The 24,455-nt window shown below is 43.2% G+C and overlaps 1 protein-coding gene across 1 annotated transcript in view; it reads right to left on the bottom strand.

The window, feature by feature from the left end:
* dner (delta/notch-like EGF repeat containing) overlaps window positions 1–23,691 on the bottom strand; it is a 48,178-nt gene extending 24,487 nt beyond the window's left edge. Inside the window, exon 1 of the mRNA XM_070829768.1 lies at window positions 23,335–23,691. Within this exon, the coding sequence (XP_070685869.1) occupies window positions 23,335–23,691 (357 nt within the window). The remainder of the gene's footprint in view (window positions 1–23,334) is intronic.
* Between the last annotated feature and the right edge of the window lie 764 nt (window positions 23,692–24,455).

Raw genomic sequence — 24,455 nt, 5'->3', positions numbered from 1 at the left:
GTGTTCAGATAACAGTTTCAATAAAAACTCAGAGAAAAACAGAAACCAAGGCTGGGGAGAGTGTAAACAGAAGGATGGTAATGATGCTCGTACCAAATCCCACAGTGCATATGTATGTGCATGTGGATGTACATATGTGTGTGTGTGTGAGAGAGAGAGAGAGAAAGAAAGATAGAGGGAGGAAAAGGGAGAAAGAAACAGTGAGAGGCAGAACAACAGAGCGTCATTAACAGTCCGCTCTCTCCACGGCCGAGTCACAGCTCATTAGTGCTAATCTCTCTCAGGTTTTTACTTGCGATGCCTCTATCAAACTTTCTCTCTGCTCTGAAACACAGCAGTCCCAGCAGGCCACCTTACACAGTCTGCTGCTCTTATCTCCACTCAAACGGCACCAGGGATTGACTTTATCAACCTTTAGAGAACAACATTGTTGGCTTGTCTGGGTTAGAGGAAGCATCAGAGTCCAGCTCGTGACCTTTTTAATCTGTCACTGCTGATTTCTCTTCCGTCCTTGCAGTCTCCATCCAGGCTGCACAGAATGTGCTCTAACTAAGCACGGGGAGGAACACAGCAGGACTCATTACAGAGCAGAACAAAATGATCTAGAACCTGTAGCACAAAACGTGTCACATTTATCCCGATAACACATTTTTAAAACATACATTAGCACATCATTTTTCCTTTCTCATGCTGTGATGTGATTTTCTTACAGGGCACGATCACCGGCACTTTTATCACTCCCATTGGTTCAATGTGTTGAGTTTGCTGACCTCACGTAATCCACAGCAAAGCTCTGCCCAATTTTACTCTGAGCATTTAAAACGCAGTTTACCATCCAGGCGAGACTTATAACTTGATGGTGTTAGTATTTAGTTTATGCTGCATTTTCTGTGGTGCTTGGTACCACTCGCGTCCATGTATTTAGGCCTATTTTCCTGCACGGCGTTGCTCGATACTCTCCAGCACCAAATAGCTCCTACGCCCCGGGCTCTGGCAAACCATGTGAATCAATTTCTTCTAAGCAACTGATAATAACCCACATTAGTCCCTTTATCTATATTCCCACATGGGCCAACAAGCAGAAGAAAGAGATCCTCCCGGGCCACATTAATTGCTTCACAAGGTGCTGTGATCCATTTGCTAATTTAGTATGGCCACCCTGAGGAGGGAGGATCAATACAGCCAGACGGAGGGAAACAGCAACGCTAAGCTGTTGGCAACATCAATGTAATCTGGTTGAGGGGCTGGATGAGTAAGTTAGCGCAGACGTGCCACCCGCACACCCACACAGATACGCTCTTCATACAGAGGTGGGGAGACACACTGATGCACATGAGCACATTCATATGCATCTCTGCACATTGTGTTTTAATTGGACTGGATTTAAGGAGATGAAAGGAATAAAACAAAGCATAGAAGTATATAATCACCAAAGGAAGCCAGAGAGAGGAGAGTGAGCAGAGTTTTATCTGTAGGATTACATCATGATTTCAACATGAACCTCGCCTGGATGGCTGAACCTCAGCAAATGGATAATCTAATTTAGCAGTGTAAACTAGACACATGACCACTATATTATATCTTCCACACATTAATAATGTAAGTTACATGCACAAAAATGGCTGACTAAACCTGGTGAGACTGCACCTACAGAGAGTTCCAGCGTGAGATGCCCCTTTTTCATAATTGCAGCTGAAAGTCTTTTGTTGAGTTCAGCTGCACCTCAAATGCTGAGCACGCAAGATCGGCCAAGCAAACTGAGCAAAGTTTTTTCCGGAGGCTGTTTATCAGCGCACCTGATAATCTGACATCTTCTAACAATTAACAAAGATGTTACGGCGATGTGGTGTCAAGTTTTTATGAAGGATTTGACTGGCACCTTGACAGGAAAGGGAATGTTTGTACACAGATTCGATATGCTGTAGCTTCATTGATGGGGGCTTCACATTATTTTTTAAGTTTCATACATAAGTGTGGGGTAAAAAAACTCTCAACTAGAAAGCTTAGTGCTTTTTGTACTTTAGAAAACATTCTCAATAATTAACATTTTGATAACACTTTATTGTACAAGTCTATAATTTCCTCAGACATGGTAAATATCTGGTTTTAATGGTAGGGGGAAATGAGATTTATTTCAATTGATTGATACTTCCAGTTAATGAATTCCTGATGGCATAATTTAGAGAGTCAAATGTGACATAAAATGTGTCTATATGAAAGCAGAACAACACATATTTCCTTAAGTTTAGATAAGACAAAGTCTATGACTTATTCCTCTCATGGAAACCGTATACCATGAAATAAAGCGGTACAAATGTTTTTTATGTGTATAATCTGTAAAATGATGTAAGATGATGTTTTCCATTGTTGTACTAAAGTGTTTAAAGCACTAAAGAGTGGTCAGCTGGGCTACAGAGTCTTTAATTAACAACACAAACCTTTAATAAGAAGCTCAGATAGGAAAACTGGCAGAAGTGTCTTACAGTAAATCCAGCTCAGCAGATCTGAAGCTGCCCTCTGACCCCTGAGAGCTTAAAAAGAGAATTTCTCCACACAGATTAATTAAAGTACAATAATAACGCATATACAATTTTTAATGATAACATTACTAAACTGCCTACTAGCTCCTTTACATCGCTTGGTGGGTTGAGCTATATTGCAGCTGGAAGACGATTTACGTGATAAATTCAGCCTCAGTAAGAGGATGGTGATTAGAAAAGGTGACGCAGGGAGGAAATGCAAAGCAGATACATATATATATAATGATTTATCTACTTCAGAGCAACTAGTCTCTCTACAAACTGTTGTTGCTGTGCTTAACCTGACCATGACTGAGCAGAGTGTAATCCATCAAAGAAATCTGGAGACAGATCAATGGCCGGAGTTATGAGGATGTTCCGCTGTGTAAGAAGCTGCCAAGGACAAAGCTAAAATATGGTCAGTGACTTAGTGGAAGCTGCATCACCATTTTGATGAATACAATATGTTGCCTGACAATGTCCCCATCCAAACGCAATCCATGAGGAAACTGATGTGTAGAAAAGCGTGACTGACCTGCACACAGCCCTGACCTCAACCCCATCCAACGCCTTTGGGATAAACAACACCAGTGTTAGACCTCACCAATGCTCCTGTGGCTAAATGGGAGCAAATCCCTACAGAGAAGGTGCATTTACACAATGCAAGCAGAGCATTATATAGCAATGTATTAAAGGCAGGGTCTGTAACATTGGAGAAACTAGCAAGAGTAGCTAGATTTTGAAAGTGTTCAACCAAAAATATCCCACCTCCTCCAATCAGGCTTTCCTCCAGAGTCACTCCACCGCAGCACATGAACACAATCAAGTGATTGGTGGGCTTTATTACAGGCCACAGACATGAGCTGCTTTTAAATGACAACGTCAAACCTACCGAGAGGCATCACCTGAATCTGCAGGTTCTCTTGGCTTTATGGAGTTTTGTACTGAGTTGGAGCTCATTTTCCAGCTACACAACGTGCTCAGCACCAAACAGCAGACAGATACAGTTAGCAACTAACTGCACTTGTGTTTGTCAGGTGGGAATAAACACAGCTCCAAATGAATTATAAGTTGCTCCATTAGTGCTGGATGTATAAAAACATGACACAGTTTAAAAGGTGCTGTTATGTGTTCACAACTTGTTTTTGGTAGTGATGACTCAGTCTGCACACTAAAATACTGCACTATGTACTGAAATACTGTGCATGTGAAGAAAACAGCGTTTTAAACTAAGGGACTATGAAAATGACTGGGATGGGAAGAGAGATCTTGACTCCACAGCTACTTTCTTTGGAGCTTATAGCCCGTTCATTCATTCATATTTTTGATTTTATACATTTAAGGTGAAAGAGGGAGAAGGCACTCCCTCTAACATCTGAACATGTGCAAACACACACACACACACACTGTCACAGGAAAAGGTGAGAGTGTGATATGGACACTCAGCAGTTTGAAATTGTTCAACAGCTCCTTTGTAACGATCAAGATGTGTTGCCATGGATACAGTAGCTAGGAAACGTGAGCGCAATTAGCACACAGTACTACACACTCTGCGTGTGTGTGTGTGTGATTTCACGCCCCCACCACACCTGCTCCCTGCACACTCAGTATCAATATTTGCCTAAAGAGTCCCATCGTGCTGCAGAGAGATGATCCATCTTATAATCCACTTATTTCCTCATCTGGGCTGTTTATCACCATTTTGCCTCTGTCAGTCAGAGTGATAACACCCCCCCGCTGTGGAAGGAGAATAGATACAGAGAGCATTTGCTTAATCACTCTCTCATGAAAACACTTGCTCACATACCTGAAAAATACCTCAGCAGGAGCGCAGGGAGGATAAATGCACCTCATAAAAAGTTCCTCCAGAGATGAAGGGACACAGATTGGTTAGCAATAACATTTTATCTGGACCAGTGCATTTAATGTAATGCAGTGGTGTCACAGTAAAGCGCAGTGAATGGTAGGCAGGTAACTTTTAAACTGTCGCCTCAACATCTGCAACAATAGAGCCGAACAAGAACGTCTCAGGCAAGCTAACTGCATGCTGCTGTCCTCACTGAGGCTAAAAGGAGGTAAACAACTCACTGTCAACTGCATTTGAGGTAATGACCATAGCTCTTGACACTGATGGGAGCAGATTGTCTGTCGTTCTTGTTAAACGTGGCTTCTCTCATTATTAAGTTGACTCCAAAGGATGATGGGGAAAAACTTGCAGTTACAAGTGTTAACTGGCAGAAAGATTGCATCACGACCAGACATGAGAGGAGGTTTTACCGTGTGGACAGTCGGAGGTGGGGAGATGTCATGAGACGGGCTTTAGGAACTTCACTTTACATGTAGACATTTGCAGCTGAAGCAGACTTTGATGCATTAACTGCCACTGATCACGATTAAATATAAAATAATCTGCACTCTAACAGCAGTGGTTTTCAAACTCTAGCTCCATAACACACCGTCATGAGGTTGAAATTTCCAAGACACACTATTTTTCACCCAAAATATTAATTTATGCGTTTATGCATTGTCATAGATAAAGAACATACTGTATTAAAATGTATGTAGATGTTGCAAGAGACAGATGGATCACACAAATATCCTCGCTGGTCCCACTTGGAGGAAGTAGAACAAAACACTGAAAGTCATGCCAAGTGTAGTGACCGCTACATGAGTCTTGGATTAACATTTGGTGCGTCCTCTGCAGAGAGTGAACATTCATTCTCAGTGGTTGAGGCGTATCCTCACTGACACGCCATGTGCCGTGCGGGGAAGGTACAGCTGGTCCAGCTGGCCTTTGGGAGAGAGCTCACGCCCAAATGCCTGACTGAGTGGAAGGACACGGTTCGCAGGTGATGCCACACAAAGATGGGTCACCTGCAGCTCTTTTAATGGTGAGTTTAAAAACTGTAGGTGGCGAGTGCTGCGGAGAGCGCAAAGAAACCTCTCAGTTTTGTGTGCAGGTTATTTTGTTCTGATTTAGATGGACACAAAATGCAAAAGGTTATAACATTTTTTGCTATGTGAGTGCTTGAGTACTTTACCTGATGACATTTTGAATAACTGTACTAACTTGAGTAGCTAGAAAACAAGTTTCATCAGCTAACACACGTAGAATTTTTATCAGTTATTATGCTATTTCATATAAAACAGCGAATCCATTAACTGAGAACTCAGTTCAGGCAAAGAAAACCAGAGAATCCTAACTTTTCAGCACCAGAGTTTCAGGTTATGATAATGCTCTGCTCTCACAGCAGTCTGGCTATAAGCAGAAGCCTCATGCATCTACAAGGGTCTTATATTTCATGTTTTACTAATGAGGGATGTGCTTAAAAATTGATGCGTCTGATCTGAATCCATCTTCTTTTTCAGACTGAGCATGTATTTGTCGAGCATTCCCTGTTTGCAGAATTCAAGGCTACAGAGGAAAACTGGAGCATCTCACTGCACTGCGCAATCTCAGAGGAACAGAACGAATATCAGGAAATATTGCAGAGGCTGGAGAGATACAAGTACAACACAGGCCATGTGCCTCACAACACACACAGCTTTAACGACATCCTTCTCCACGGATCGGCAGCTGTGAAACACTCCGCATCACCACGGCGGGTTAGGGAATTACAACCGTAATTATGTGACTATAACAGCCAGGGAACAAATATTGTGTAATTATATAATCAATCACACAGCAATTAGCTAGATGAACCAAATTAAACTTTCATATAGCCAGCAGTAATTTTTATCTCGAATGTGCAGTGCGTAATGAGCACCCGCAATCTAGCTAAAACAAAATATTTAATTCATGATAGTGACAAAAGAATACTTGAAAATCATCCCTCAATAGAGTCATTTTCCCCTGCGGTGTTCTCTCTCGTATGAGGTGTGAGCCCTGGGATGTGATCAGCCCAAAAAGATCCAGAAATGAAGTAAATAACTTCAGAAAACTATGGAAATAGCCACTGGTGCATAATTAACTGTACTAATGAAGTGAAAAGTGTTCTACTGTTGTAATACCAGCTCTCATATAGCTGCAGGAATGTGTGGAAGTACAGTACACAACTCTTTTGAGCTTCTCTGTGTCCAGACAGTAACTCCCAGGAATATGCTGCACTTTCACCCGGTGCAGCCGTGATTTATGAGCAGGGTGACTCAGGGATTCAAATGCAGCCGAGCAGCAGAAGTGGACCGAACGAAGCATGAAAGAAAACCAAATAAACCGAAGAGTAAGAAATCAACAAAGCGGAGAATTGGTTAATACGGCTGGTGATTAAGACACAAGATATACGAACCCGGAGCGAATACAATTCTGAATACCAAACAGTCTGCAAGCAAACACGGAAGTTTTGTTTCCCTCTAACAAATTATGAGACATACGGGGCTCTGTGGAAACTACAGACAGGGACGTCCTCCAGATGCACACATAAGGGAAAAGGAACAATGAAACCACTGAACTGTTTTATATGGATTTGCTCTAGCAGACGGTCAGAATGTCTCTCACTGTAAAGCTTGTCAAAGGAACAAGCTCACTTTTAGGCTTTTTTATGTAATTCTCAGATCATGATTCAAGACTGTGTCAAACATTTCTATCCTTGGCAGGAAAGTGACGGTTTTGTTCACAAGCCGTCGTGGCAAGAGGATCAACATTTCTGCAAACGAGTCTAATCTCTGCTCCTTTTCATAATACAATGGGCCGATGGAAAACCAGCTGAGTAACTGTCTAAGTGTCGATTAAAACTGAAAAAAACCTGATGAGTCACAGAGCTCACAGAATATTTTAGGATCTAGCTGGTGCCTGGCTTTAATTTGAAACCCCGAAATAACACTTTTGTTTAGTTTTGAAGTTTGCACTGTGTAAAAAATACTAACAAGTGCGTTGATGGTGTCAAACTATGACCTATTTATAGGTAAACTCTGCATGCTTCGCATCATTTCGCTTCAACTCGGAGAATGTTTGACATTTAGCACGTCTGCCATCTTCGGGAGGCCTCTGAAATCTCTTTACATGTAAATGCACAGCCGGAAAGTTAAGCAAATACTTTTCGCCACCATGCCATTTCTACTGGAGGTACAGTTTGACCCACTAGTACGCTCGTAACATTAGAAAGCAGGCTGATATTTTACATCACTGGTGATCTTAAACACCAGCAAATAGCAGCCATGCTGTGTGGCTTGTATGCAGTCACAAATCATCAAAGGCCACAGTTGTCAGCGCCAAAGACTGACGGTAAGCTACCAGCTCAGCACTAAACAGCAGACATCTCTCAGCTGGGGCTCTGGCTGCGTTTCACACAGGATGATTTGATGCTTTTTGCTGCCTAATAGCCAAAAGTTAGTTGTTGCAAATGTTAGTTTACATTTGAAAATTGTCTTGTCAGTTATACAGTTGTACATATAATTCAACTAATTTTGGACTCAGTTTGGCAATATCAAACTGGCCTTTTTCAGTTTTCAGACCTTCTGATGATATAGTACAGATTATTCTGTATGATGGTGACAGTAAGGAAGTTTATTAGTAATTTGTTTGCCTAAAAATGTATGTACTCCAAAATTAAACTTAAATAACTTTGTAAGTAAGCTTTAGCACTGTGACGGACTGAACAACTGTCAAAGATGTATTTCCGCTGGGATAGGCTCTCATTTTCACGCCTGCACAGGAGAAGAAAGTGGATGGATGATCTTGTTTGGTTCCAGCAGAAATAAGCGAAAGTCATGACACATTTCGTATTTTGTGTTTCAAATAAAAAGCTACTCACCTGCCCACCCACTGTCTTACGCTGTCGAGCACACCAACACAATAATATTCAAAGACAGGGTAATGCAGTGTTTTAAGCTCCCGGTTTTGCATTTAATCCTGTCACTATCCCTGGAAGACATTATTGTTATGATTTATTACACCCGTCAGTCAGAAAACCGCCCAGCATGAAGCCCCTCGTGATACAACCTCATCTCGTCTGCTGTCGGCACAAACGCAACTTAAAGACAACTTTTTCCCATTTCTATCACAGTCACGAATGGAGGAGCATGTGATTGAACTAGTGTTTGAAAACTTTTAGTAGCTAATAGCTAAATGGACGGTTCTGCACTTGCGCCTTCTTTTTGTCACTTTTCTTTACAATGTGCAGACTGCTTAAAGCCTTTTTCTGTCACGGCCATTGACAGAGAGAAAAAGACATCCTCATCTTTACCTTTCAGTAAAACAATAAAACTATCTAATTTCTTAAGCCCCGGAGTGAAACTGAATAATTGTGTTGTTGTCTTGGGACTCAGTCTCATTAAAATATATTAGTGCTCTTGTCATATGGAGAACCAACAGAAACAGACCAGTGACCCAATTTAGGGTGCCTTTGTTTAAGAAACACAACAGAGTAATAAAAAAAAAAAAAAAAACAGTCCTTAGGCTTTGCCTGTTTAGTGCAAAGTAGCCAGACATGAATCAAATCATCAACTGAGAAGAGAGTGACAGCTGTCTAGTGATATAAGAGCCGAGGTGCAAACAAGACTGTTCAGAGAGAAAAGTTCCAACTGCTTTAAGACACCTTCAAAGTTCTTTAATAGATGAATATTTATCAAAAACAGAAATAGACTTCTCTATTGTCAATTTTTTCATGCCGAGATCAGTAGGAGCTTAATGATCCCAAGAAATGGAAGAAGAAATAGATAAGTTGCGTCACACATGATTTGTAAAAAGGTACAAAAAGAATATGAAAAGAGAAACGAGCCCTCGTGTCATTTTATGTTTTTTACAGGGTTTGGGCACAGCAAGCACTTTCTTCAGTGCACCAGCAGGAGCAACAGATACGGCTCCAGTAAAAATCCAGCTCTTCAGCCTCAGCGCCGCAGACTGTCCACTCAGTTACTCCACTGCATCGATCTCCTTCAGCAAACTCAGACAGGAGGGCTGGTTTTCTACTCAGTATGTTTGCTTATATGTGGCTCGATGAGACCGCGGCCTCCAATAACATGTATTTGATCATGCTTTTATCTTGTAAGCCGTTTTGGGGTGTGAAGTCAAACTTGGATGATGAGTGTCAGCTGTCAGTGCTGCTTTCTGCGGGATGATTGACGAGTGTGAGACAGAGCTAAAGCAGGAAGAGGTGGTGATCTCCCTGACACCATGAAAGACGACTCATATGAGAGAGAACGCACCAAGAATTTAAAGCTGGACTTGGAAAAAAAATTCATTTTTCACATCAACAGTGGATTTAATGACTACTTGTGCGTGAAAGGGGTCGCTCGAAGAGTCAGGCCCACAGAGAACTGCAATTCTTCTCAGCTCTATGAAGCATTTTTGCATCTCTGAGCTCATTATTTTTTATCATTATTTTGGTTTTCTGGCCCACAGTTCTGCAACACGACTCCAAATGAATGTTAATACTGCGCTGTGTCTGCTGGAAGTGTAACCAGGCAGCGGATTGCGTCTTAGGACATCAAAACAACTAAATACAGTGATAATATGTCCACGTTATATTTTCAGTCATATTTGCGCATTATATTTGCCACCCAAGTGGCCAAAAAAATCAATTGATGCAGCTTTAAGCCTGCGAAAACGTTTTAACTTTAACATGTTGGCAAACAGCTGCCTGCCGTAAGCATTCAGTGCATGCAGAGCAACATTAGGAATCATTTAGTCATGTTCCTGCCCACTTGATGAATGTAAATCCAATAGGTTTATCAGTGGGTTTCATTCAAGATATTTCACTGAAAACAGACGATGGTGGGAGCAGTGAGAGCGAACCAAAGCAGTGAAGTCGGAAGTCAAAACAATGTGGGGAGTCTTTCAAATACAAGTAGTCATGTGAGCCACGAACATCTGTCTTGTTTTGTTCTATCCACCACTTATACAGAGACGGTGTTTCATTCTGTAAGATTCTTTAAGACTCAGCCTCATAACAACACATAATTATTCATGGAAAAACCTGGGGGGGGGTGTAACAGTAGAAAGATGGATTACACTCATTCACTCCCTCTTGGAGCTGCCTGCTGATACCCACAAACAGCCTTGCTCAAGGGCACTTAAAGTGCACATTAACTGCATCTATAGGAAGAATTTACGCCCACAAAATAAATATTCTGCCTATAGCCATGTGGCACATCTTAATGAGCACACAGCAAGAGAGGAAGAAATCGTGCATGGACACAAATCTTTCTTCACTATCGTCTCTGGTAAATATGAAATAATGCAGGGGCTCATTCCAAACCCCCCCAAAAAAGGATGAATATGCTACTAATTGTTCTCAACACTTGGCTCCCAGAAATTTGATTGTCCTCCAGGCCTACATTTTCCAAAAATCATATCCCAACTCGCTCTGGGATGAATACTCCTCAATCTGCAACCATCTGCTTCATATTCATCCAAGTTGATGTACCATCCAGTAACACAGGACGATGCGTGTGTTGTGGCCAGAAAGTGTGTTTTAGTCAGAGAGCCTTTAATGTTATCTATTTCTGCACATCAAAGCATCCACCATCCCTCCCTCGCTCTCAAACTTCCTCATCACTTCCTGGCCCAGTGGCTTCAAAGAGCAACCCCTCTTTCAAAGTTCGGATCCATGAAGCCTACACAAACATGGCCGAGCACGTTGATACATTTCAATCTTCCCCTCATGCATAATGTGGATGTAAATGGAGGAGCAGTGGAAAGATAGAGGGAAAACACATGCTAATGAGGTGAAACTGCCCTTCATGCTCATAATTTCCCGTCCAAATAATATATTTTACATCTCAGCACTTTGTCTATTCCTCTCCTCCGTTCCTACACTTAACATATTTCATTGGAGCTTCATTTTTCGTTTGCGCAAAACCTGTCACTCAAAAGCCAACACGCAGCAGGAAGACACTTACTTTGCTCCACAAGGGTCCCTGTGCTGTCATCAAACAAATGACATTAAATAACCTCCCATGATTGCTCTACGCTATCCCTCAAAAGACAATTACCTCTCAACTCTGCCGAGTGCCAAAATAGACTGAGAGATAGAAGGAGGAGGAAAGGAGCAAGGAGAATACTAAGTGAGAGGAGAGTGATTTAAGAGAGGAGGTGCTGCAAGGCTCTATTTATACCTATCCAAGAAGAGCCGGGGCTGCAGGGGACTCGGGCGTCTCTTCCCGAGGGCTGGGGCACAGTTGTCGGTCTTCTCATTCTATCAGACAGGGACTAAAATGGATGAGGAGCTTTCAGGCTCTTTGTGAATACATCAGAAGCTGCTCTTGTAGCAGATGCACTGACAGATAGAAGCGTTTTGTGTGCGTGTGTTCGGTATTGAATCTCCTGTATGCAGCTTCCACACATTACATTGACAGCTAGTCTGTCTGCTCAATACATCATTTCTCCAGAGAGGACACTTCACAACACCACCGTTATTCTTGATTAGCCGCCACTTTTAACATCAGCCCTGCGTCAGTGTTGGGACTACAGTATTTCGTGGTGGCGGTGATAGTTTATCACCCGCAGGAGTGTTTCCTCAGCATGGAAAGCGAACTGTGAACTCTTCCGTAGTTACAGCATGTGTGTGTATCACTCACACGTTACATATTAAGGACACTGAAGCAACAACACCGCTGGGTCTTTTTTCTCCCAGCTTTTTTCCTGTATTTTCCCGCTGCTGCCTTCTCTAAACCACTAGATCAGATGCAGATGCTGCTGTGCAACACAGAGGACTTGAAATGATTTGGATGGAAGCCCTCCTCTTGGCTTTTAAGCTGTCTCTCTGTATGACATGCTGTTTCATCATTACTTTCTGCATAAAGAAGTTGCTGCCCACTGTGATTCGACTTACTGGGGAGCAGGAACATTAGTTATTATACATTATAGTGCATTTAGTGGAACAGGTTTGGATATATATATAGTGTATGGTTTGTGGTTTATGTGTTCAAAGGGTGAATTATAGTATAAATAAATGTCATTCTGCTGGAGAAAAACACTAAATTCAATATAAAAGTCTTTCTCTCTCGCAGGCCCCAGCTGGTAGAAATGGATGTCATTCTGTGCGGTGATCTACGAGCTCGCTGTTCGCTCTGACCTACATACACAGAAGGCTCCTTGCAAAACAAGATATCCACTGTATGAGAAAAAAAGGTGACACCTACTGCTGACATGATTAAACGGGCACTGACATGAAAGCAAAACAGTTTCCGGAACCAAATCAAAAACACGAGGTGTCGTCGGGCTTTTGTCGCTTTAGAAAACTGAGCGTGTGATTTTCAGGTCACATTTTATTGTTTTAAATAGGTACGTAACAGATGTTAAAATAACCAAAATCCTGCTTTTGCTTCATGTCAGATTAAAAATGGGTCTGGAGCTGGTCCTGCTGCCACAGGGAATTAGTCCTTTTGACGCTGGAAGTGGAACATCCTGTTCCCATTGTCACCAGAAAAATGAATGTAAATTATCACCATTAATTTCACCTGGCTCTCAGGAAGTTGGCGAACAGAAGGAAGGCTATTATGCAAAGGAATAATTCTGTTAAAAACTGAATTGTACAAAAGGAGCATCACAGGAAACATGTTTTACCTCCAACCTACTACCGACGACTCTGAGTGCTTCATGTGGGCCACGATTTGTTCTGCTCCCTCTCTGAATAAACAAGGCCAACAAGTAGCCCTGACATTTTCTGCTCCCTGTTACGTACTCTCCACCTGTTGATCTTTGGGCTACATCCCGTCATTGCTCTGTTGCCATGGAGACCCTCAAAGAGGAATGGGGCCATAACTGGGCCTCATAGTAGGAGGCGACACCGGATGTGTATCATCACTGTCCTCCCACCAGTCTGTCCCTGACTTTTGGCTTTTACAAGCCATGACAGCGAAGAAGCTTTTCAGTTAGTTTGAGCCGCAAAACCATCCGACTGCGATCTGCAGCTCCGCCTGCCGAACGTGTTCCAACAATGGCAGAGGGAGGGAGAGGGATGACAAGAAGGATGACCTGAAGTGACAACACCAGATATGATTCAGGGGATTATTTAAACTATTGTAATAAGGTGATGGTGTTGTTCCCTAAAGCTCATTTATTGTTTTCATCATCAACACATCCCGTGAAAAGACTTTCCTGTCCTGTCTGTGGCTCTCAGCCCACTGGTTCCTGCTGAATATTTAAAAACAGGTTTCAAATATAGTTTCATTTCTTAACAAAAAAAAAAGGATAAATAACTTCAGTGTATTTGACACTGCAGTTTTCTCCAAAAATGACTCAAACATGAGTAAATGGCACATTTGTTTGGGACTATTTTCGCTTGTGGATTAAAACATATTTGGTGCTCTAAATATTTCCAGCAGCAGGATGGTGTACGTGGGACTGACTCAAAATAAACTATGAATGAATTAGTAAATGAACACGTCCTGCAGGGTAGACTGGGGATCATTTTAGAAGATTTCTAGACATTTTTTTAACAACAAAATCTTTTTTTTCTTTAATCTCATTAATTGCTGGACTTGCTTGAGAGGGTAAAATATGCACCACTATCCCGGGGTGGTCTCCAAATTTACATCAAGTACAAAGACTCAAACTAAAACCCTCTAAGCATTTTGATGATGCGCAGCCTCTAAATTCAAAAAATGTGCCCCAAGCTCGCTGTTGATTGATTTTAAAAATCAATGAATGATTTTTTTTAAAAGCATCGCATGAAGAAAATCATTGCATCTTTAAACTTAACATGTCTCCTGTTGAAATCCTGAAATCTGATAAATGAATGTTTTTTTAATAGCTGGAAAATAACAGCGTCTGTTTTTCAAGCTCTAGTTTGTTTTTTCCATTATTAGACAAAGATATAGTTTAAGGCACAGAGTCAGTACGCCTGGTTGAATCTTGTTTTCTATTATTTGAGTTCATTTGTCAAGAACACACAATAAGTAGCATTGAATTACAATTTATTTTGGAAAAGTTTCAATACTTTTCTAAAATGTGGTGAACATTTCTGAAGAACCAAAACCGAGCGTGAATGTGTAAAAAACCCCCGAGTGAGAAACAAGGATTGACTGCTGAGCAATGAGGATTGATGTGATCAGAGTGGAGCTGCTGGAGGCGGATGAATCAGCGGGAGACGAAGCTCCAGACAGGATCGATTCTTCCCAGCAGAGAGCTCCACTCTCCCCCACGGCTCAAACTCAACTTGAACGCACGTCACTGCTCACCAGTTACCCAACACTGAATACAAGATGTAAAATCCCTTCGTAAACACTCGCTGCTTTGATAAAAGCAGATTTGTACAGAAACCCCTGTGGGTTCAGATAATTCTTGAAACACTAACGTCTCTTTTTACAACACGAGGATTATGGAGACAAATTGGGGTCAAATGTTTTTCAACACAAAATTGTAAATGAAAAGCTGAAATTTGAAACTGGAAGATGAAAGTTTTGATCTTGAGCCCTGAAGAAAAGTACATTTTTCTAAATAGATTAACGTGATGAAAAAAACTTTCCGCAGACTTAGATCATCAAATTTGCAATCTTTATGCTGCCGGCACCTCAGCAAAGATTCAGCCAGTTGAAGCGGTGGTTATCCCGCGTTATCTAAATAGATTTATGTAAGACATATTCATGTAACTGAATTAAAAAGAAAAAATAACAGCTTGTGGTAATTCCAGTAAACTATGTAATTTTGGTTCAGTAAATGTAACAAGAGAAGCCCAGTATCTGCTAATAACTTGGAATTGATTGTGTTAAGCTATTGTTGGCGCCCTCCTTCCTCCACAATTAATATTGCTTTTTACAAAACCCAATTTTAGGCGAACTCGTTCATTATTTCAGGCTGAAAATGTACTTTCTGATGAATACATTTTACAGCACAATCCCCTACAGACAGCCAAATTTTCCACAGCGTCTCCTATCAACTGGCAAGCAGGCCCAGCTGTTAATACCAGCTAATCTCTGTGTCTAACGCCTGAGGCTGGTGACTGCGCCTCGCTCCTCTCCCTGTCGGAGGTGCACTACCGGCCTTGAGGGGATTTTTTTTTTGGATTAAGCTGGCATTTATTGTCTGCAGCTAAGAGAAGATGTTCAGGGCACACACCAGTACACACAAACACATCGCAGCACGCTGGCTTGTCTCCCAGTTGGCTTCATTAAATAACATATTGTCAGATCAACTTAACTGACAAGTTGTGTGTCTGAGGGGGAGACAGCAGGAGTCAGTACTGCATCTGTCACTGAGTCACCGTCTTTTGGACGGAAAAGGAGCAACAGAGCCGAGTACGACACACACACACACACACTAACTCTGCTGTCAGCCCCTCCTCTACACACTAAAACACACTTGTATGGATCAGAGTCTGTGTCACGTCCAAGTCTGCCTCCATGGATTTGTGTTTCCTCTTTGCTAGAGCTCTAACCTCCACCTGCCAACTCTGCAATGCCTAACCGTGACCTCAGCCGGGCCCCGAGCCCCACTGGCGTTGGCGTTGTTGGGGATCTGCCCCCTCCTGAGGTCCCCCACCCACATCTATCCTAGCTTATTTATTTGTGATTCTGATGAGGCCTTCATGTTCAAGAGAGCTCGACACTGTGTTCAAAGATTGAGTCCCACTCATTCCAACAAACTGTTAAATACGTGGGTACAACAATACGGTTTTTTTTCCCCTCAGGTTTTCACATATTTTCGCTTTAGCTGGTAGCGGGTGGCAGCTGATGTGTACGAATGACTTGGAAATAGTTTTTGGGAACTTTTAATTATTTTTAATCTAATGCACTTAGAGTGCAGTTCATGAGGGGCCCGAATATTAGACGGACAGAATCGATCATCTACAGAGGACACGCTGCATCCCCAGTGAGTGCTGTCCGTCCACTGAGCATGTGACACCACATTTATTGCAGTTTTAAGTGTACAAATATGAAGAACACAGATAAAAACAACATTTGAGTGTGGGAGGGAGCTGTTGAGACACAGTCAACAGAAGCAGTCGTAGGGCGCGACATGAGGGAGTGTGAACATCATTCATGTAGGTTACAGATGTAGTTATGCATAATTAGGACAATGTCTCATTTAATCTCACATTTATTTGGTGTGCTCAGTTTATCTGTTGTACGCACTGAAGTGTATCTTCACTGCTTAGCACAGGAAAAAAGTTACAAACTAGTTATTGACTAGGAATCTTTGATCTGAACTGAACTAAATCATTCGAATCAGCAAACTGATTCACGATTTCCCCCCTGAACACACACACACACACACACACACACACACACACACACACACACACACACACAACTCCCTCCTGCCACATACACTCATTATGTTGACAGCAACAACTACAAGACTAGTCATTAGAAGCGGCGGTACAATGATGGTGTCGGAGCAGAGGGTTATTATAGGGTGAATTGCTGCTGAGTAAGAGCTGCTCTGCCCTTTTTGACATTATACTGTGAATGGTGACACAACTTGCTGCTCCATTAAAGATATAAATAGCAAAGAGGGCAGACAAAAAGCAATAAAAAAACACCTAAACTAAACCACAGGGAGAAATGTAATGACTTCTCTTCTATCCGGGACAGAGAGGGAAGTTTCACCGCCAGACTTAAGCAAAATTAAAGAGCCAATGACACGGAGATAAGAGCCCTCTTCATGATGAGCGGCGGCGATAAAATAGGAAATATGGGCTTCGGATTCGTGAGCAGTCAGGAGTGCTTCAAAAATACAGCAATCGATTAAACTATATTTAACAAGAACTAAAAAAAAAAAAAATAACAAGAAAGAAGCGGAGATGAAACATGACTGTAGTCAGATTTTATTATATTTAAACTATTACTGGCAGAGCTGTGCGTACACGTTGCCCCCAAAATGAATTCTGTGCTGCTCTGTAACCAGTTTTGTGAATATTTTTCTAAAGCTGTCTCACAGTTAGATAGTACATGACATTTTCATATGTCATGGTGGCGGTAAAGTGACCTAAAATATAATGAGATTTATTATTAAAGAAAGAGTCGGCAGCCGTGCCATGCAGCATCTCTGTGAGGCCGTAGGCACAGTGGAGCTAAGGTTGAGCCAGATGCTAACGTCAGCGCACTAACATGCTCGCAATGACGACGCTGACACGCTGCTGAATCGCAGGTATAAAGTTTATCATCTTAGAAACATTGAAGACTTTTTTGGTCACGTCCTCATTAACCTCAAGTATTGGACAAAGTTCAATTCGGACGCGATGATGGCACCGGAGTTAAAGGGGCCACTAAAGTTATTATGATTGATCTGACAGGGGGCATGAATGTTTCAACCAAATTTCACGGTACCCCATCGGTGGAAGTATTTTACTTTGAAGTGTCGGCCTCATGGTGGCACCAGAGGAAAACTGGACACTGGGAACTGACAAACATTGCTACCCATAGACCCTCGCTAATGTCATGGCTGAAAATTCAAATATCTAACTCTATATAGTGGCACTAAATCCAATATGTGACCTTCAGCTGTCATAACAGCCCCATTGATGACTGTAGCGATCGATTCGTAGAGCACAAGAGCTCAGTGTTGAGCGGCTCGTGTCCACTGCAGGCCTGTATCATCCATATGTATCAGGCCTCACTAACCCATCATACCAGCACCTCCTTGTGCGCTTCCCACAGATCAAAAGGCCAGGTGATGTGTGATATGGAAATCACCAAAGTGATTGGCCATAAGCCCTCCTGTTCAAAGGCAGCACGCTTCGCCTTGTAACATCTAAGGACCTGAACATGAATAGCAGTGATAGCTCAGTGATAACGGCTCAAAGGAGTCTCTTTTTTTCGATGGGTAGCTGCTGTATCAAAGGTATCGGCAGGGTTATAAGCAGCCTGTTACCAAAGTAACGTCCCTGCTTTCATCAAACCACCAGGAACTGATTACATGAGGATGCACATGTTTCCCTTTGCAAACAGTTTGCTGCTGTTTACCAAGTCGACGGTGAAAACTGCAACAGTTCGGTCAGTTACTAAAAATCTGAATCTCTAATTGTGCCTTTGTCATAAAGAGGTTTTAAGAGGATGAATTCTTCCAACTTTCCTTTTGAATGATCCCACATCTTATCCTTTGGCTCCACACTCATTAAAACTCTACATGTTTGGCCCTGAATTGTCAAAATATTCTGTCCAACTTGCCTTACTTAGATTGTGTAAGTGTAATTACCATTGCAGCCTCTAGGGGCAGCAAGTGTAGCTTTATATAGTTTTCAACATCCTTTTCAGTGACCTCAACGTAAAGCAGAATTACATTTATTATTATCATTATTATTATTAAGTCATTATAGATTATTTTAGAGGAGCCTCTAATTTGACCACCATGGCATTAACATGATGTGATACTTTGACATGTGAACATCTAAAGTGTTTAATGTTGGACAGAAAATCTGCTCTTATTTCAAGGCTGCAAAAGCAATTACCAGTTTGGTGAATAGGTAATGTGAAGATGAAGATGAAGACCATATCTTCACCACTATCTTGCAATTCCAAGAATTGCACTACTGAATTATACATGTACAGTATGTATATATGTATGTATATATTTCACCATATACATTGTAAATTTTTAATCTTAATTATCTGCTCTGTGTGTGAAATGAAGGCGCAACCCTTCGTTATATAATGACAAAGGTTAAGACCGTGCTTAATGCCTCTAAAACTCTCCCTGCACGGCAATCCTGCACACTAAGACAAATGTTACAGCACAACAAAAATCAGATGACTTGGGGAACACCAGCCCGGGGCATATCATATATCCCTGTGGCTTCTATCTCCCCTCTGTCTAACGAGCCTGGGATATCAAAGAGACCAGGGGCTGCTGATGAGCTTTGAGCTCAGTCTAATTGGATGCAGCTCTGGCTGGATCTGTAGCAGCAGAGTGAAAGGCCTTGAGAGAGCTGACCGCCACACACATGCACACAAAAACTCCCCTTTCTCACAATTACATTGAAACCGCTTCAGGATTCAGCTTTTTACCTCCGCTGAGTCCTGTCAGGAAGGGGATGTTTTAATGCTGCAGCCTGTACGTGGGACGATTGTCACGTCCAGAAAATACGTTTTCTGACTTTGCCAAATTAATGTCGCTTTCAACTTGACACTTCTTAAACTGTCTGGATTGCAAGTGAGAGGATCTGGGATGGAAGGCTCTCGCTGCATTCCCATCTTTACATCTAATTAACATGCTTAGTCCCATGCTGAGTCTTGTGAACATAAACAATCTGCCAAGTATGAAATAATTTATCTTGGTTCCATTGCAAATCAAGTTATTTAAGGAATATGGCTGAAGTGCATCCAGTTCTTTTAGATTCATCGTATGTCAGCGTACTCTCACTGAGGCCAAATTCATAAAACATGAAAACTGCACCAGGAGAAATTAATACGTTTCTTCATCCCCTGATGAAGTTTTTTTTAACCATAAGAGTCAATGTCCATCTTCCTACATAGACATTAATCCTGCAGATGGCAGCCCAGATATATATAAGGAATAACACTTCAAGGAATAGTTTGGCAATTCATAACAGTCTCAAGATGCTTTACATAAAGAGCAGGTAAGACCAAACTCTTTAATTAAGAGAGACCCAACGATTCAGGAATTCAAAATTCAAGAATCTTTAATTACACAATATCACAAAAGTCACTATAAATGACGGTTGACAGCAAAGCGGAGGAACTTGTGATCGAGAGAGCAGCTGGGATGAGCAAAACTCTGAGCTGAGATCTGAAATTCATCATCATGAGGATCAGAATGCCTCCAGTCCATCACAGCTCTGACGCGCTCTGAGCGAGCTTGGTAGGTTAAGGCAGAACTACCTGCTGCAGAAACAGCCGAGTTCCTTCGGCCCCGGACATATCGCCTCTGTCACCACCTTCAGTCCCACATCCCCTCTTCAAATAACAGTAAAATGAAGAATACATCCCGTGTTGTGTTCCCTTGTTGAGTCTGCAAGTCCTGCCATGATCCACTGCTTTCATATAGCTGAATGGCTGAGAAACCCAGCACGAGCTCCCCGGGCTTCCTTCATGACAGAAGGCTGTTTTTTGCACTGCCACAGCCCATTGTGTTGTAAAGCAACTTACCAAATCCATCAGGGAGCACAACAGGCCTTTCAATAATGAATAAGCGAGAGGCTGGGAAGCTAATAACTCACAGAAAGACCAGTGGCAGTGAATTCCAACAGGACAGCTTACGGGCTGCCATCCAGAAAAGGTGCAGGCTGATATTAAAACTCTGTGAGTTTAACGAGTAGAGTGGGTTTTGTTTTCCTGCCACTGTGCTTTGCATAAGGCTGCTTTGATTCCTGCAGTGTGAAACACAGCCGGGGGGGGGGGCGAACTCACAAAGCAGGATTAGCAACTTAGCCCGATGATTTAAAAAGATGTTGCAGAATATCCTGAAATCAACAGGCATGACTGAATTTTAATCCCAAAACCTGTGATTCAAGTTTAGTTTAAACGATTCAGCTGGGTTTTGGGCTCTAATCCTGCTTTGTGAACGGCGCCCCAGGTTTGACACAGAATTTAAAGATAAAAGAAGAGGGAGAGAGTACATGAGGCTCATTTATAAGACTATTTCTCTACTAAGATCCAAAACAAGGACTTTACTCTTTTTAAGAAGATATCCATAGTTTTCTCCCCCTCACTCTCCGTCTGCTTTGTCCTTATCCTCCTTCCCCTGCCTTTAATCCCTCCTTCCCTTTTCACCCCAACTCATGTCTCCCTCCTTCCCTCTATCTCTTCCTTCGATCTCTCCTCCTCCTTCCTCACTGGACCATCTGTGTTGTGACGCATGCAGAGGACAGGGGGATGCAAACCAGCACCACGCTCAGCCAATCAGGTCATTCACCAAATCTCAATCGACTGCTGCTCCAGTTTCCATGGAGAAGAAACAACCAGCGGGAGGGGAGGGAGGCAAAAATCAATGATTCCCCTTGGGCCCATCTTGGGGCCTGCGTCGGACCTGCATAAGACGGATAACACTGGAGAGGACGTTGTTGTTGTTGCAGAGAACTATGGGCGCAAAGATGTTTGGTTTTTTTTTTTCCTCTTTGTATGAAAAACATGAAAACTAAATGTTTCCCACTCAGTGCTTGTATTGTCCAGCCTGAGCTCAGGCTGTGTGACAAGACCGTCCTCTGTGGTTTGTGTGGGGCAGAGCGCAGGAAAGCAGGCAATGCAGTAACAAACTGCAGCCTGCTTTCTATTCTGAGACATGAAACCAGGACAGCCAAGGAGACAGTGATCAGGTCCCTGGCTAAATGCTCCACTAAATGGCTTCCATCCTGACTGCACACTGCCAGCAGGCTCACCTGTACATACCCTTCACTGTCATGTCCATATACACAAGATAAGCACACATAGGGTTTGCATATCCACATGTAAACACAAGGGGGGGGTATGGCTGCCACCTGTTGGTGACTGTGCTGAAACTCACCCAGTCACCTTGCCGTTTCCCTCCGTGATGCCGCAGCACACTCATTTATCCTCTGTGCTGATGGCGGATGCTCTCTCTCACCCCGGCATGACTCAGAGGCCTGGCTGCCTTTGAAGCCTACTGCTACAGAGGCTCTGCCACAGACCATCCGTGGTAAAACTTCAATGGATTTCATGCAATCCCAGCACAAGAGCAGATTTATGTGGAGGTCAATGAAGTGCTGCGTTAAAACAGCAGAACGCAGTGAATGTCCTTGAACAGGTGGAAGTAGCAAACACAGAGGTGTGTGGGTCAGCTACAGGGGCATGTCGAGGAATGTAATCACGTGTGGTTTATAAAGAAGAAAAAGACAAAGCTGTAGTAAAATCTATTTTTTGCAAACTTCCACCAAGCAAAACCATTCGGTAAATTCTTCTGTGAAATGAAGCTAGTAAGCGGAGCTTTGATGCTCTATTTTGTATTTTTGCATCAGGCTAGTGATGGATGGACCAGGTCTCCATAGACTTGGTCCAGTTGGGTGCACAACACGGGGTAAGAACTGATATTTCCAAAGAGACAGGTAGCACTGTGAAGGCACCACTTCCACCCAGATGGACATAAATAACTTTAAGGATGTGAGGAACCTGCAACAGAGCAGCGCTTATTCATGACCGACCAGATGTTCCAATTAATGAATGCAGTCCCCCAACATGTTAATATATTCACCGCCTCATAGATTCAGTTGAGTTTGTATCTCAGCACACACACACACACACACAAACACGCACACACACACACAAACACGCACAAACACGCAAATCTACAGCCTTCACTCGCATCTCTTCACTGCTGCCGCTCTTCCCTGCTGTTGCCACAGCAACGCAGCACTCGTGTCCATGTCTCATTGACAGCACATGCTCCCTTTAAAAACACCATCCGGCAGCAGGGAGCAGGAACGCACTCTCACACACACACACACACACACACACACTCTCACACAAACACACACACACACATCACGTCATCTACTTTATGGCACACATGCAAATCAAAACACAGATTTTGATGCAGGTTTATCACACACGTCATCCAAAGGTGAACCCTCATGGGCTTCAGCAGAGAGATGATGGGCAGCACAGGTGATACTTAACACTAGAACAAAATGATAGAGGACCCCAGTGACTCTAATATGCACAACAACAAAACAAAAACAAAACACCAGACTGAAATAATTCCCATCAAAATACAAATAAGCAAATCCAGCTCATTATTCTCCGTTTTATGAAGTAATGAGTAAAACACACACAAACAGCCCTTACATCAACTCCTTCCTAGTGGAGTAGATGACTTCAAGCTCACTCAGCATCCGCTCCTCTCAAGCAAAAGCTAAGGAATGAGATCACACACACACACACACACACACACACACACACACACACACACACACACACACACACACAGGTAGATGACACTAATATCTAAAGGTGTTCTTACCTCACAGTTGCGTCCGGTGAAGCCCTGGCTGCAGGTACAGGTGTACTCCCAGGTGTCCTCTGGCCTGCCAGCGGACGGCAGAGCCAGGCAGAATCCCCCGTTGAGGCAGGGTCGGCCCTCGCAGGGGTCCGGACGTGGCGTGGCCTGGGTCGGGGTGGGCTCCGCCGGGGCTGGGGTGTCCGGGGCCAGCTGGAAGGGCGAGGGGACGGCCCCGATGCTGCTGCTGCTGCTGCTGCCCAGAAGCTGGAGGAGGAGGAGGAGGAGGGGGAAGAGAAGCAGGGGGGGAGTGAAGCTCCGTAGGATCTGTGTGGGACGGCAGCAGGGACCTGCCGGCACACTGCACACACTCATCCTCATCCCGGTCCTCTCACTCTGGTCTCCTTTCTCCTTTCGTTGTTGGTGTTGTTGAGTGTGTGTGTGTGTGTTTCTCCCGTTTCCTCAGAGCTCAAGCTGCTGCTGCTGTTCGTGCTGGCTGGGCTCAGCAGCAACTGAGAGGTGTGTGTGTGTGTGTGTGTGTGTGTGAGAGAGAGCGAGAGAGAGAGGGAGGGAGAGGAGGAGGCAGTTAGGATGTTTAGCCTCAGCTGTGCGCAGGCAGAATGACTGAGAGCAGACTGGCTGATGCTGTGGAGGCTGAGGGAGAGAAGGTAGGGATGGAGGGGGGAGGAGAAGGGGGAGGGCTCTCAGCTCTCTCCTGCCTCCGAGTCACAGTGACGACGATGGCTGACGACACCAACCCCCCCCTCTTCATTCTCCCACCACACACACACACACACACACACACACACACACAGCCTCTGTCTTTCCTACTCTCACATGCACACTGTGAGAGGAGAGCAGGAGAGGAGCTCTGCTCATTTGGAGTCTCATCATCCATAACCTCACCTCGGAGTCGAGCTTACATGGAGGGAGGGGGGGAGGGCAGGATGGGGGGGCTGTAGTCCGGGAAAGAGAGGAAGAGGAGTGGTGGTGGCGGTGGTGGAGAAAATCCTCATCAGCTTTGCCGTAAGATTAGCTGCTTTCCAGTGATAACAGACAGCGTTGCCACAAGGGAGGTGATGCGCTCCGAGTCTGTAAACCGCAGACTCATGCTGATGGAGCAGGTTTAAAAAAAAAAAAAAGAT

The sequence above is a fragment of the Pempheris klunzingeri genome, chromosome 4, assembly GCF_042242105.1.
Source record: "Pempheris klunzingeri isolate RE-2024b chromosome 4, fPemKlu1.hap1, whole genome shotgun sequence".
In the NCBI taxonomy this organism is placed as follows: Eukaryota; Metazoa; Chordata; class Actinopteri; order Acropomatiformes; family Pempheridae; genus Pempheris; species Pempheris klunzingeri.
This window is presented reverse-complemented; position numbering and strand designations above follow the sequence as displayed.